Here is a 16608-nt window from a genome sequence, read left to right as displayed (position 1 = left end):
ACCATGACAATATTAAAACAAATTATGAGACTATGGGACAATCATAAAAAAGAAATTTTACAGGTATAATAATATGAGCATTCAGTAAACATCATAAATATATATAGCATAATAGCAATAATAGCAATTTTGAAGAAAAATATAGAATCATTAAAAATGGAAAAGAACTGCAATATATTAACAAGGATTATCTCTGGGTGGTAGAAAGATAGGTAATTTTTCTTCTTTACAGTTTTCCATATTTTTCAAATTTTCAGGAAAGGGCATGAATTACCATGTATTAAATTTTTCATACAAAGGCATTAGAATATTGAATGAAAAAGGTAGGTTAGAGTGTGATGGTATATTTGATTATTTAAAAAAAAAAATGGGTGCACATAGAAAAAAAGTCAGAAGGATATACTTAAAATACCAAAGTGCATATTTCTATGTGGTAGCAATATGAGCAATTTTTATTTTCTCCTTTTTTGCATATATATGGTTTCAATTTTTCAATATAAAGTATATGTGTAGAAGTTTTAAAAAGTTAGAGTTAATTCTCCAAGACTTTAATAATAAAGACTTGACTTTAGCATGTAAAAGGCAAACAATTCATGAAAGAAGTACAACTAGTAAATACACTTGAAACATTCAATTGCTGGTGCTAATTAAAGAAATAAATAATGAGGCTGTTGAAATTAAACTAGTAAAATTGTTTAAAAAATAATATTCAAGGATGTGTCATAATTGGTCCTTCACACATTGCTAGTTATCTTGTCAATTAGTACTATCTTCTTGAAAAACACTCAAAATATGTAACAAGAGCAATAAAAGAGATAAGAGATAACCTACTCTAAGAAAATCATCTAAAATATAAAGAATTCTATGTGCATGAAGCTGTGAGTACAACATTATTATAATATTAAGAAGCTGAGGAGAAATCCTACATATCCAATAACAGAAAATATTTAGGTCATTTACAGTATACTCGATGTAATGTTATGCAGCTTTTTATAGAAGACAATTTAGTAAAATGGAAAATGCTAATGATAGAAATACAACATATACAGTTATTAACCATGTTTTAAAAGAGCTTTTTGAGAAAAATTCAAAGAAAATAAAATGATAACAGTAACTAGGTAAGAGATAGTATTATGTATAGTTTTTATTTACTTCCTTTTCTAAATTGTCTATAATGTGGCTGTCATATTTTTACACTGAAACATATACATATATACATGCACAACAGTAACAACGTAAAATTCATGCTAATGTGGAAGGGGGAGCATCAAAGACAATAGGGATTACTTTTTCAAATCATTCGGCAGATGCTCTCAGAATTCCCAGTTTGCGATAATGCATCCTCTTTCTCTACCAGGTAGCCAAAGTCTCCGACTGTCATGTAGAATTAAGAAAATGGATGAATTCCTAGAAGCATACAACATACCAAGACTGAATCATGAAGAAATGGAAAATATGAACAGACCAATAATGAGTAAGGAGACTGAATCAGTAATCAAAAACCTCCCCAAAAAGAAAAGCCCAGGACCGGATGGTTTTACTAGAGAATTCTACCAAATGTTTAAAGAAGAATTAACAGCAATCCTTCTCAAACTCTTCCAAAAAACTCAAGAGGAGCGAACACTCCCAAACTCATTTTATAAGGCCAGTATTACCCTAACACCAAAGTCACAAAAGGACACTACAAAAAAAGAAAACTACAGACCAACATCCCTGATGAATATAGATGTAAGAATTCTCAACAAAATATTAGCAAACTGAATTCAACAGCACGTTAAAAGGATCATACACCATGATCAAGTGGGATTTATCCCTGGGATGCAAGAATGGTTCAACATCTGCAAATCAATAAATGTGATACAGCACATTAATAAAATGAAAGATAAAAATCATATGATCATCCCAAGAGATGCTGAAAAAGCATTTGATAAAATTCAATATCCTTTCATGATAAAAACCCTCAAGAAAGTGTGTACAGAAGGAACATACCTCACCATAATAAAGGCCGTATACAACAAACCCACAGCTAACATCATATTCAACGGTGAAAGGTTGGAAGCTTTTTCTCTAAGATCAGGAACAAGACAAGGGTGCCCACTTTCACCATGCATTCAACATAGTACCAAAAGTCCTAGCTAGGACAATCAGAAAAGATAAAGAAATAAAAGGCATCCAAATTGGAAAGAAAGAAGTAAATCTGTCTTTATTTGCAGATCATATGATCTTACATATAGAAAATCCTGAAGACTCAACCAAAAAACTGTTCAAATTAATCAACAAATTCAGTAAAGTTGCAGGATACAAAATCAACATACAGAAATCAGTTGCATTTCTATACATGAAAAACAAAATATCTGAAAAAGAAATAAAGAAAATGATGTCACCCACAATAGCAACAAAAACAATAAAATACTTAGGAATAAATTTAACCAAGAAAGTGAAAGAGCTGTACACTGAAAACTACAAGACTTTGATGAAAGAAATTGAAGAAGACACAAACAAATGGAAAGATATCCCGTCCATGTTCATGGATCGGAAGAATTAACTGTTAAAATGTCCATACCACCTAAAGCCATCTATAGATTTAATGCAATCCCTATCAAGACTCCAATAACATTTTTTATAGAAATAGAACAAACAATCCTAAAATTTGTATGGAACCACAAAAGATCATGAATAGCCAAAGTAACTCTGAGAAAGAAAACAAAGCTAGAGGTATCACACCTTCTGATTTCAAACTATTCTACAAAGCTATAGTAATCAGAACAGTATAGTACTAGTATAAAAATAGACCAATGGAACAGAATAGAGAGCCCAGAAACAATACCCCCACCCCCATATACAGTCAACTAATATTTGACAAAGGAGCCAAGAATAGTCAATGGGGAAAGAAGTCTCCTCAATAAATGGCACTGGGAAACCTAGATAACCACATGTAGAAAAATGAAATTGGACTCCTATTTTACACCACTCACAAAAATTAACTTGAAATGGATTAGAGACTTAAATGTAAGACCTGAAACCACAAAACTCCTAAAAGAAAACATATGGAAAAATCTCCTTGACACTGGTCTTGGCAACAATTTTTTGAATATGATACCAAAAGCACAAGCAACTCAAGTAAAAATAAGTGGGACTACATTAAACTAAAAAGCTTCTGCACAGCAAAAGAAACAACAAAATGAAAGGGCAATCTACAGAATGGGAGAAAATATTTGGAAACTATATTATCTGATAAAGGGTTAATATCCAAAATATATAAAGAACTCATACCACTCAATAACAAAAAATCAAACTATCTGATTTTAAAAAGGGCAGAGGAAATGAACAGACATTTTTCCAGAGAAGACATATGAATGGACAACAGGTAAATGAAAAGATGCTCAACATCACTATTCACCAGGGAAATACAAATTAAAACCACAATGAGATATCACCTCACACTTGTTAGTATGGGTATTATCAAAAAGACAAGAGATAAGTATTGACAAGAATGTGGAGGGGCCCGCCCGGCCCCGTGGCCGAGTGGTTAAGTTCACATGCTGTGCTTCGGGGCCCCAGGGTTTTGCTGGTTCGAATCCTGGGCGTGGACATGGCACTGCTCGTCGGGCCATGCTGAGGCAGCGTCCCACATGCCACAACTAGAAGGACCCACAACTAAAAATACACAACTATGTACTGGGGGAGCTTTAAGAGAAAAAGGAAAAATAAAATCTTAAAAAAAAAAAAAAAAGAATGTGGAGGAAAGGGAACCCTTGTGCACTGTTGGTGGGAATGTGAACTGATTCAGCCACCATGGAAAACAGTACGGAGGTTCCTCAAAAAATTAAAAATAGAACTACCCTATGATCCAGCAATCCCAATCTGGGCATATATCCAAGGGAAATTAAAACAAGATATCTGCACTCACATGTTTACTGCAGCATTATTCCAATAGCCAAGATATGGAAACAGCCTAAGTGTCTGTCAGTGGGTGAATGGATAAAGAAGATGTGGTACATTATTCAGCCATGAGAAAAAAGGAAATTCTGCCATTTGTGACAATATGAACAGACCTTGAGGGCATTATGCTAAGTGAGATATGTCAGACAAAGACAAACACTGTATATCACTTACATGTGGAATCTAAAAAAGTCAAACTCATAGAACTTAGTAGAATGGTGGTTACCAGGGGCTAGGAGTGGGGGAACTGAGGAGACGTTGGCCAATAGTACAAACTTGCAGTTAGAGGAGGAATAAGTTCTGAGGATCTAATGCACAGTGTTGTGATTATAGTTAACAATACTGTATTATATACTTGAAAGTTGCTAAGAGACTAGATCTTAAATGTTCTCACAGCAAAAAAGAAATGATATTATGTGACATGATGGAGGTGTTAACACTATGGTGGCAATCATATTGTAACATATAAGTGTATCAAATCAACACATTACACACCTTAAACTTATACAATGTTATGCCAATTATATCTCAATTTAAAAAAAAAAAAAAAAAAAAGACAGGGTTTTCCTCCACATGAGTTTCAACTCCTGGCTTCTAACATGGACTTTATGATTCACTGTGTCTCTTTTACACCTGGCTCATGAGGAAGTCCTTTCTAATGCATCTGTAATGGGTACTATTGGGTGCTGACAACTTCCTCTTGAACAGAAGAGAGAAGGAGCAGCAGCAGAAATAGCACCATGATCACACGTTTCCCTTCTCCACCCTAATTCACGTCTTTAGGAAATGCATGTGCCAGAAACTAAAACCTATGCACAAGTATTTCTAGCTCTAATGGACCTGAAGCTGCATTTGCACATGCCCCTCAATTCCTGGTATGCAAGAGGTCCTAAGAGAGGACGCACATTAAAAATACAAAATGATACTTGGCATGTTCATCTTCTAGTCATTCTTGAGAATGTATCAAAATAGGAACTTCAAAATATCTCATTGAGGAACACCTGGCAACTAAATTTCTGAAGCTGGCAAAAAGCCCAGGGCTCTATGCCTGAAATCTCCCTCCTTCTGGGACCCAGTATCAGACCAGACAGTTGCAGTGCCAGGAGAAAAAAGGCCCAAAGGAGCCCCAGAGCAGATTCCATCTGTTAGTTCTGCTGTCCCTGCTGTCATGAACGTAGACTTGTGCAAAGGGAGCACGTTAATCCTCAGGACCAAAGACTCTTCTCTTGCAAAAGAATAAGAGAACACTTTGAAACCCTTAACTTAAAACTTGTACTATTATATTATACTTTATAACTTTATTCTATTTCAGGTCATAGTTCATTCATGTCCATAGAAGCCACATGACTGCGCAAAGCACTAAACTGTAGGTCTGAAAATAACCTCACCTCCTCCCAGCAGTAACTCAGAATCAGAGTTATGGAATATTAGAGCTAGAAGAGGCTGCAGAGATCATCTGGCTCAACAACTTCATTTTATATGTCTGGAAAGTCAGGAAAAGGATGATGATTATCTTAGTGACAGAAGCAATGGAAACACTCTCTACTCTTGAATAGTAATGGTGAGGTTATGGTATTTTGCAGATACTGCCTCATTTATTTCAAGATTGTGCTTTCTTTACACTCTCCCCTTCAAAGGACTGAACTTTAATTTCCTAATATAAAAAGAACTTTATTGCAAAATATAATTTCTTTATCCCTGGCTTGGCTACTGGTTATTACTAATAATTTCCTATGCTTATTTATTATGTTAATAAAGCTGATTGTAAATACAATGCTTTTCTTTAACATTCCTCAACAATAAAGACAATACAGCAATGCACAGTAAAGTTAGTTTAGATTTCATGTGCATGTCACAGTCGACTGAACTGTTTGGCAATGGATATTTTCCAAAGAACAGAAATGATTAAACTTACAAAATAAAACCTCAGCCTGAGAAATACAAACCAGTTAAAAGAAATTTTAAAAAGCATATACTGAATAAACATATTTTATAAATCAAGATTTTAGAGCAATATACTAACCTTAAATTTTTTCCTAAGGGGTGGGAAAAAGAATCACCTAACAGAATCCCTGTTTTCCTACTGCAATCTAAATACATTCTCTTTTTGCTAAAAGAATTAGAGTGAAAAGTTTTATACTTCCTAGAAAACTTGTTTGATTGATCTGTGGATTTAATCCTATATGATAAAAATGTTCCAAGTATGAAATATAGAGTATAAATCCTTAGCTGTATTGTAAATGCATTGGCATGCAGATGTTTTTTTCCATATTTTAATGAAAACCAGATTTATTTATAAATTGCTTTAATTTCATTCTCAAATACAATAGAACAAGAGTATCATATGTTCTGAATTAGGATCTCACTCACATCCCATATCAATTATGTAACTCAAATGCAAGACAACTTAATTGTGTCAATCATATTCCCCTGACAAGATCATTAAATGTTAACAGAGAGCTTCCAACTTTTAACAGCCATAGATTTTTAAAATATATGTTATTCTATGAAAAATATAGATGCCTCATAAAAGTTTGGTATTTAAGTATTACAGCTTCTGACTTCTAACAGTAATTTTTGAAATTACAATATTATGAACATAAAGTTTCTTTTTGGTATCGTCTTTATAAAGGTTTATATTTCACAAAGGTACATCAAAGCCCACATATAACCCAGAAAATAAGCACGCGTGAAAGATCTTAACTGCAATTTACTGCAAATCAAACCCTAAAACAAAAGCATATCAATATCATATTGATCCCATAGAAGAAATATTGTTAGAAATAAACTGCCCTAGATAGTTAAGTCAATCACCATAACATTTGTTTCTTAATTATTTGATAGCACTAAACTTTAAAGACTAATGTTTTATCTGCATTCTAACCAATTAATAATTAGTGGCTTATTAATGTTTTTCAAAACTTCAAAATCCAAAATAAGAGAATATATATTAATTTAAAACAAGATGAGGCTGCTAAAAAGATGTGCAATTTTAAAACATCATAAAAGAGAATGCAAACTGGCCACACTATTTTTAAGCATACAGTTTTAAAAATCCATTTCTTTTTTAAGATTGGCACCTGAGCTAACATCTGTTGCCAATCTTTTTTCTTCTTCTTCTTCTCCCCAACGGCCCCCAGTACATAGTTGTATATTCTAGCTGTAGGTCCTTCTGGCTCCACTATGTGGGACGTCACCTCAGCACGGCTTGATGAGCAGTGCTAGGTCTGCAGCTAGGATCCAAACCAGCGAAACCCTGTGCTGCTGAAGTGGAGTGCGTGAACTTAACCACTTGGCCATGGGGCCAGCCTCTAGAAATCCATTTCTGACACATAAAAACATTTTAATCGATTTTTTACTAATATGAGTAAGATGGGAGTTAATTTTTACTTATTTAAAGAAACCAGAAAAAAACCCCAATAAAGTAAATGGCAATTGGTTTAAAATGAAGCTATGATAAAAGTTTTAATAACAGTTCTGTCACATACCACCTTAATTATTTCTAAAATTTTATATGTATTTTTAGCCCTCCTCTTTCCATAAAGACATATGACAATAAAAAAAAATGTAAATAGAAATCACCAAATTCAGGGCTAAGAAAAAGGAAAACACATGTGACATCTATTAGTATTAACATAGCTTATGCAATACATTCAAATTTGACTCTGAACTTCCCAACAGGGCAAAGAGAGAAAAACCATCTTTAATACAGTTATTATTATCGGAATTTCTTAATTCTCCACAATTACACTATGCCATCAGCTTACAAAAGCATGTGTATGTATAATATCTTATTTGACCATCTCAACAACTTTGTTAAGAAGGCAATACTAGTACTCCCACTATGCTAAGAAACCTAAGGCTCAGAATTAACTTTTATAGCCAAAAGAAGTTAATTTCCTGAGGTTACTGAATATGAAATGGGTAGAAAGCATGTCTCCTTACTCTTAGTCTAACCTTCTTTATTCTACCTCATATTGCCTTGAGTTCTTAGCCTTAAATTATAAAAGAAATTTATCACATAGAATTTTTTGAGTAATAGAAGTTGTCCTCAATATTTTTACAGCAAATGCCAAAGTGAATTTCACATAGCTATTTCTTACAGCAATTGTTTATCAAACTAACAGTTAAACTAAAACTTTAGTTAAACTAAAACTTAAAACTAGATAAAGCTGTGGATAAAACAAGGAAGTTGTGAGCATCAAATGTGATCATGAATGTGGAAATCTTGTAAACTGTAAATTACTATACAAAGGCACAATATCTTCTGATGATGAAAAATCATTAAAGACGTCTAGCTACCTTTTTTCAACCACAGTTTCTTGATGGTTCCTATTCAGATCTAACGTACATCATACTTTCCTTACAAATATGTATTTGCAGTTGTCTAAGTAGAATTCTTTAATGGAAGCCAAGTTGTAAAAGGTAAAAACCAAATTTTGAAAACTTGCCCTGCAACCCAGAACAAGTTCAAATGTTGGAGCAAAACAACCAAATATTTAAATCTAGAAGTCCAACAGGTTTTTGTGTTGTGGTTTAGAAATTATGTGAAATAACCTGATGACAATTAAAAGTATTCTGTCCTTTCAAGTTTATCCTTCTCAAAATTTCTTAATCTATGTAGTGAAAAGTATAATTAATTTGTTTTTTCCCCATAAAAAAAGATGAGTCAATAGTCTTTAGAACCTAGTATTTTTAAAATAAGGAGAAAGGAGGTATAATGTGGTTTAGTATTATTTATAATATTGTTAAGAAACAGGAAATGAAACAATTAAGTCCCTGCAATTAATTGATTGAGTGACTGATTGACTGCCGAAGAAGATTTGTCCTGAGCTAACATCTGTTGCCAATTTTCCTCTATTTTGTATGTGGGTCACCACCACATCATGGCCACTGACAGAGGAGTAGTATAAGTCCACACCCAGGAACCCAACCCGGGCAGCCTAGGCAGAGTGCACCAAACTTAACTACTGGGCGACTGGGGCTGGCCTGATAATTTATTTTTTTAAATCATGCTTTCTAATAGGAATCTTACACAAGTATGGTTGTAACTTTATCACTATGATTTATCCTTATCACTATGGTTTGCTGAGAAGTGACAGCAGTATTATCCACTCCCCTCCATTGGTTAAACCTTTACTGTCAGTACTCTCAGCCCTCCCCCATTCCCAACCCCAATCCCCACCCCAATCCTTCATATCCTCAGAAATTTCTCCTGTACTCTTCTCCAAGAGCTAGCTCATACCTGTCCCGCCCTATCATACCACCGAAGAACGCAAAGGTTACACCTGGCACTTCAGAGGCATCACAGCACAGTACTGTGTACATAATGGATCATCAGTAAACGTCTACTGAGTGTCATCTTCTCTGTTACTACTCTGCCCCTGCCTAATTTGTAAGTCTCTCGAGGGCAGGGACTACGTTTTACTTCCCACTAGAGCTTAATAAATATTTATTGAGTTAATAAATGAATGGATACAATGTGAAATATTTTTTCTTACCTACTATAGTCTCCAGACAAAAATTCTGAAATAGCAGCAGGAAGCTCTGTTTTAATAATTAAAAGATAAGATGACATAGCTGAAAAAAGAATAAAAAGAGTTCCTATTAGAATCCTATAATTTTTAACCATTTAAAGAATAATCTATCCAAAACACAGATGTCCATTAGGGCTCTGACAACATGTGGAAGATTAACTGGTACTGCACTATCCTCAAAGATATGTATACACCAGAAGTGGAGAGAAGTAACTTTGTAGAGAAGAATAATTTGGTAAGTTCATTATCCTTTGTTTATCTCTCAAGTCCAAGGCAAACTATTTAAGTAAGAGAAAGAGTCTTGATTACAGGCCATTTATAAATGAAATTTTGTTTGAAGTTTTGCAAAATCTCACACATCATCACCCTTGTCAAAGGCACTAGAGTTTAGTTTAGCAACAAGTGATATAGAAACACAAGTCTAATAAGTACAGCTAATAATTTTGTTTGTTTGTTCTTTCTCACTAGAGAGAGAGACCTCCCCCTAGAAGTCTCCCTCCCTGCCTCTGCCACCCCCCGCCCCTGCCCAACACACACACCTTATGGACACTCGCTATTACACAACCAAAACAAGACGCATGACTTACATTTTCAATCGTCCTCTAAAACAGGTTAAGAAAAGATTCAATGGAAGCCATTAAGTACATTAAAGGGACATATCTTACAACTTTTATTCCATTTTACTAACAGGGCTCATCTGTATTATGCAGTCAAAACCTGAAGCTAGTCATTATTTCTCAGATTTTACCTGACAGGATCCAAGAAATAACTAACTTTTATAGCATTTTAATAATGATCCTATTTCTGATGTAGCAATAAAAAAATCCTATAAACCTTCCACCACATACTAAGAAATGTTATAATACGATTACAGAATACAGAACTCACTTATATGTAAACACCTGAGTTTAAACTTAAATGCTTAAATATATAGAAACCCAGATGATTTAGAGTCAGAACTTCAGTTTAACAGAGTAGTAATCTTTCTTTCCCCTAGAGATTAAGTATATATTAAAAAAGAGCCAACAAGAATATATCCATTAGGAGGGTACTATGTAAGAATGTTAATTTTATTACTTATTTATATTTCAAGAAACATTTCACTTTCTCCTTGGACCTACAAAAACTAAGAACGTAAATGAACGCCAAGTGTGAATGGCAAAAATCTGGGGAAAAATTAAGAGGCTCAAATAGTTTAAGAAAAAGAATGCATATTCCTCAATCAATATATTTAAAAGTAGCTGAGCTTCTCCACAATTATTACAGTGCTGTGTGGGCGTTTAACCCTGGAGAAAAAAAGGATACATACCAGTTTGTGGATAAATTTATATGAAGACAGATAATACTCACACACACAAACACATACACTCTCAATTTTTTAGTAAAATAACATGTACCTATGGAAAATTAAAATTTAGAACAGTCAATAACCAGTTCTCTGTAATGAAAATATACACATTTTCCGGTTCATAACTATTTCTTTTTCCCCAGCAGAAGTACAGTACATTTCTTCAAACCCTCTGTTAGTTATGGGGCGTTACAATTGATTGTATGTGAAAAGGTGTACTGTTCACACTCTCGTAAGGAAAAATGCTATCAATTTGGCACAGAATAGAAGGAAGGTTTAGATTAACCTCCTCCACTCAAGGATTTGGGGCCTTTGTTTATAATACTTTATCTATTCCAAAGAATCATACACATATGGTGTGATGATGAAAATCATGAACTGAATTTCCTGAGACTGGCCTAGAGCTACTTAAATATATCTTGCAAGGAAAAAAAAAAAGATAAAAAGTACCTTTAAAACAAGGAACGCAGACTTCCTACACAATGTAGTTTATTATCTGCCCATCAGTCTTTCTTGCTTGGATTAATCCAACACCACATGCATTTCTAAAGTTTCAGACATTCATCTTTCAGTAATTTGCTATTATTTCTTTTAGATCTTTAGTTGTAAAAAGCTTCAATGAATATGAGATCATATTTCTTTCTAATATACAATCTGTCATTCTTCCCAGAATTTCTATTAGCCTCTGGCTAATCATCTGACCACTTTTATCCTCTGCTGTAGCCTTAACTCTTTAGTTTTTAAATGGGAGTCCTATTTCATTAGAGTCCAGTCGGAAGAATCATCACATTTCAAGAAATATGAACTCACTAACCATATGTATCTCTCTCAAAAAAAGATCTCAGTATACAAGATATGAATATAATAAAACATGTAAAATACTGCTTCTTAGAGAATGCTGGTGTCTGTTTTAAGAGCTACAAAACTACAGAGCTCATGATGGGGAAAAACTCCACTGACTAAGCAAGTAAAACAAAAGAAGACACTATTCTTTTCACTATCTAAATTATTTTTTCTTAACCATAAGTAAACTTTCATGCAAGGACTAGCACTTTAACCTATTACATATAATATAGAGAGGAAACAAAAAAAGATTACCAAATAGACACTGTTAGGAAATATATCTTAGAGTCACATAAAAAGAATAATCAGTTCAATAAAATAAGTTGGAAAAGTTTTAAATATATAATATCAACAGGAGAGCTCAAATATCCACTGTTTTTAACCAAAAGGTTCACTAGATCAAATAGCTGCCTGTCACACCTTTTGTCTCATGTCTTCTATTAATAGCATAAGGAAGTGTTTAAAGACATCTTAGAGACAGGTCATAAGCAAGAATTTGTAAATGATTTTTGCTGACATCGATACATAGCACAGACTCCTAATACAACACACACCATGTTGTACTCTAAATTAATAGCTGTAACAGGGCCATCCATAAGAGCCATGGTCACAGTTAAGTGGTTCTGGCCTCCAAACCAGCAAAGCCAGAACTAGTACTAGAAGACATATCTTAATGACGGGTATTCAGCCACTACAAATCATTTAGTTTCACCACATTAACGAAACAGGTATTCTTTTCTCTTTCACTTTAAACATAGCTAATAGACCTCATGTAACAGAAACTGTGCTGGGAAGGAAATAAAAAATTCTGTCAACTTAATCAGAACACAGAAGTTGAAAGTATTCTTTAAAAACCATGTGGAGAAGCAACTGTTATATTAAGAAATGACTAAAATAGGGTAAAATTTGATTAGGTAATAGCAAGTAGTAAGGTATTAATATTGGTTGATTTAATCGTAAAGAGAAACACATGAATTGGGAGCATGGCGGTTGAGGGGAGAAATGTCAGAAACAGAAAAGGGAAAGGGCTCTGTGGGAGAACTATGAGGACAGCGAACATTTGGTGTTTTGGATGCCTGTTAGATGCTCGACAGTGTTCCAAGAGATTTACAAGTTATTTCCTCATTTCACCTTCACCACAAACCTGTGAGGTAGATATTATTTAGTTCACAGATGAAGAAATAGAGGCACAAAGAGTAACTTGCCCAAGCTAGCAATAGTAGAAATAGCCCGTCAGGCTTGAGAAATGTGCATTATTAACTACTATGCTATGGGAAAGTGAGGAAGAAATCCACCACAGCAAAGAAAAATAAGGAAAGTCTATCAAAAGGACCACTGCCCAGAATTACTCTTTTTTCACCAGCATTTAAACAACAAATTGCTTCTGAATGCTGAGTTTAACAGCTGGGTTCAAAGTAAATAATTTCTACAACACAGAACACTAATTAGAAGCTTTTAAAAACACTTATAATGTTCATTTCACTTTGAGTTGTACTTTCAATGTAATTCATTTCAAGTTTGTAGGTGGTGTGGCAAAGTGATTAGCCCAAGATTCCTCAGACAAGCGGAGGAGTTTCATGAAAGGACCCCCTGCATCTACCACTATGATTCTACTGCATTTACAGCTATGAGTGTAGTTCAGAAGAGAAAGTTTCCTATACTCACATATTTGAGATAGTAACATTACACCAAAATCTAAAAAAATTAAAACAAAAACCAATCTCTCTTCCCACAAATCCTGTACTGTTATGGACTATTTTTCTCAGAACTCCCTAAAAAAACAAAAACAGACAAAACCTCAATTGGAGTTTGGGCCTAACAAGCCATTAGTTTACAAAAAGTAATTATCCCTTTTGTTAAATACTCAAAATACATATATGAAGATGAGATTACGGGACAGCTATTTTAAAGACAGAATTCGCTTTTAGCCCTTGGAGGAAGTTCAGCAACTTCTTAAAAGATCAGTCAGCCAGTCCTAAAGAGATGTGCCACGGGAGGAAATACAAGTTTGCCTTTCGTCTAAGAGAGATTCAATTTTACTTCAAACGTGTTTTTAGTCACTGATAGCAACTGGTTTACTACATTCAGTGTGTCTTATTAACTTGATGTTCCTACTAAACGTCCAGTACCAATGAAAGTCTGTTCCCACTCAAAACGGTACACAACACAACCTCTCCTTTTAAAATAGGACTTTTTGAAACTCTGAAAACAATGTCATTTCCCTAATTTGTGCACAAATGGATATTAAAATGTATGGAGAAATCCTCCCCCCAATAACCCCTGAAAAACATATATCTTCGTTTTATCATTTATCAAGATCTTAAATTCTGAATAAAAAGTGACCAGAATATTTACTACTCTAAAAATTATATAATTAAACTTAAATAAAAATTATTCCTAGGAAATACATTATATTCAAAATATTTTTGAAGTGACATTTTACCGGTAAATTTTGTCAAAGGGAGTACTTGTGAAAAAAATTCTCCTTCCAAATTTCCTCTCTCCCTCCTCTTCTAAGGCAGCGCTTTCTAGAATTTCTGGATAACACTGTTCAGGCTCAAAAAACCTGCAGTTTGACTACAGAGGAGCTGACCAGCAGATGGCGCTGTAACAGCATGCCCAATCCTAGTTTCCCAGGAGACAATGTAAATTAGAATGTACGTCTAAAAGACTTCACTACCCAGCAAAAGAAAAAAAAAAAGGAAGAAATTAAACCAAATAGATTCTATCTTACCTAAAATTAAACCATGAATTTGAAAAACTGATAATTTGAGACTTCTATAGTTCTCAACTGAAAATGATCTTATTTACACCTTTGTGTTTACGAGATTTAGAAATTGTGCTGCTGGAGTACACAAAAGGGCTGCTGAGTTTCGCTTAAAACTTACATTCCCAAATTAGGGTGTTGATCAGGGCAGCTAGTGGAAGCTTTGTGGGAACTGTATCAGACCGGAAAATCTGGGTCATTCTAGCAATTTTCAGGAGGTTTCAGTAAGACTACTATAATGTTTACAGTGCTCCTTTCACAATATGTAGCAGCGATTCGATCTTCAATCTCCTTTAAAGAACTGGGGCTTTAAAGAACTAAGGAAAGAATATGCTATCCATAGTGATCCTTCATATTTTATAAGAGCAAAATAAGGGGCCCCGCCCAGTGGCGCAGCAATTAAGTTCGCTGTTCCGCGTCTCAGCAGCCCGGGGTTGCCAGTTCGGATCCAGGGTGCGGACATGGCACTGCTTGGCACACCATGCTATGGTAGGCATCCCACATATGAAAAGTAGAGGAAGATGGGCACGGATGTTAGCTCAGGACCAGGCTTCCTCAGCAAAAAGAGGAGGACTGGCAGTAGTGAACTCAGGGCTGGTCTTCCTCAAAAAAAAAAAAAAAAAAGAGCAAAATAAGAAGTTAATATACTCCTAGCAGCCACTCACCTTTCTACCTTTTGAGTTGGGCAAGATACGAAACCAGAAAGAACATCAATTAACTTCACTTTATGATGTAAGAGTTAATAGGACTTTCTCTAGCTTGATTAATGATATGTGGGGTTTACTGCTTGATTTCTAGGGATATTTTTGCCTTCTGAGTGGTCAATCTCAGGAGTTCAAATGAGTGTGAAACTACTTACCTTGGGTTTTAGGAAATGGATCTCATAATGCAACACAGTTAGAGAACTTTGTAGAAACTATCTATACTTTTTTGCTATTACAGTTCTTAATCCTTTTATTCGTAGTCCACTAAATTCAAACTCTCTAAGTCAGAGTTCTCTTCCCTGTAACTGCATTAAATATTACAACTTCCAGATACCTCTTTTCTGACTTCGTGTCCCAGTAGCAACGACTCTCAGCTCTTGAGGAAATGGGCAGCTGGGGGCTATCTCTGGCTCTGGCCTATTTCAGGCCCCTAAATCATTAGCATTGGGAGGAGATCAGGAATCGCCTTGAAGTAGTATTTTACTATATGGCTCTCCATTTCCCAAAGACAAAGGTTTCTATAACTTTAGAATAAGAATGCTGAATTTAGTGAGTCACATTTTTTTTCTATTATAAAGTTTAGAGATTATTCAAAGACAGTGGATTTTTCCAATCGACTTAGACCACATTAGTGACCTGTGACTAATACTTGGTACTGGATCTTGGGAAAAAAAGATTTTCTGTGAAGTTCTGACAGTAGATTCTTTCCTAAAATACGTTCACATATATTCAGTGGTCTTCTCTTCCCAGTTGATTAACTCTTTTTCCTCCTAAGGAAGTACTAAGCCAAGTCACTTGCTTTTCCTTCTTTCCCTCCTTCTCTTATTCCTTCCTTTATTCCTATAACAAATATTACTAAATGCCTCCTATGTGCTAGGTACTACGGACATAAATGAATGAGCAAATTACTTAGATTTATGGAATATGGAGATGTAGGTGATAAACTGGGTCTTCACTGGAAAGATCCATGTAACAAATATCAATCAAGAGCAATTCATGTTCATTTTGTTTCTAAAGGTTTTTCTTCCATTTTTCTCATAGATTCACCAGGGGCATAGAATCCCAAGATAACTGAGAAATGTTTAAATGTTACAAAGAATACAAGAGTTAGGAAGCATTAATCTAAAACATAATTACCTAACTGAAAACAGATTTCAAAATATTTTGTCTATTTTACATAAATAAGATATAACTTTCCCCAATACTTTCAACCTTTTAATTTTTATATAATTCTAAGCTATAAATCATGCTATGGGCTTTCAAGTTTCTTTCCATCATTTATATGGTATATAAAATTGCCTCTTTGAGGCAAAATCTTAGGCTTTTAAGTAGAATTTTTAAATTGTCTCATTCAACAAATATTATTTATTGAGTTCCTCTACCAGAAACTAGATCAAGTTATGAAAACACATAGTTTCTGTCCCCAAGGAGTTTTTAAAATCCTCAACATTTAATCTTTTCACAGCT

The 16608-nt window shown here is 34.4% G+C and overlaps 1 protein-coding gene across 2 annotated transcripts in view; it reads right to left on the bottom strand.

Annotated features, from left to right (window-relative positions):
• SLC38A6 (solute carrier family 38 member 6) overlaps positions 1-16608 on the bottom strand; it is a 58620-nt gene that overhangs the window by 18270 nt on the left and 23742 nt on the right. For both annotated transcript variants that reach the window (XM_008539205.2, XM_008539206.2), the window contains exon 6: positions 9444-9522. In XM_008539205.2, coding sequence (XP_008537427.1) covers positions 9444-9522 — 79 coding nt within the window. The remainder of the gene's footprint in view (positions 1-9443; positions 9523-16608) is intronic.

The sequence above is a fragment of the Equus przewalskii genome, chromosome 25, assembly GCF_037783145.1.
Source record: "Equus przewalskii isolate Varuska chromosome 25, EquPr2, whole genome shotgun sequence".
In the NCBI taxonomy this organism is placed as follows: Eukaryota; Metazoa; Chordata; class Mammalia; order Perissodactyla; family Equidae; genus Equus; species Equus przewalskii.
Note: the sequence above shows the minus strand (reverse complement) of the source record. Positions and strands in the feature narration are given on the sequence as shown.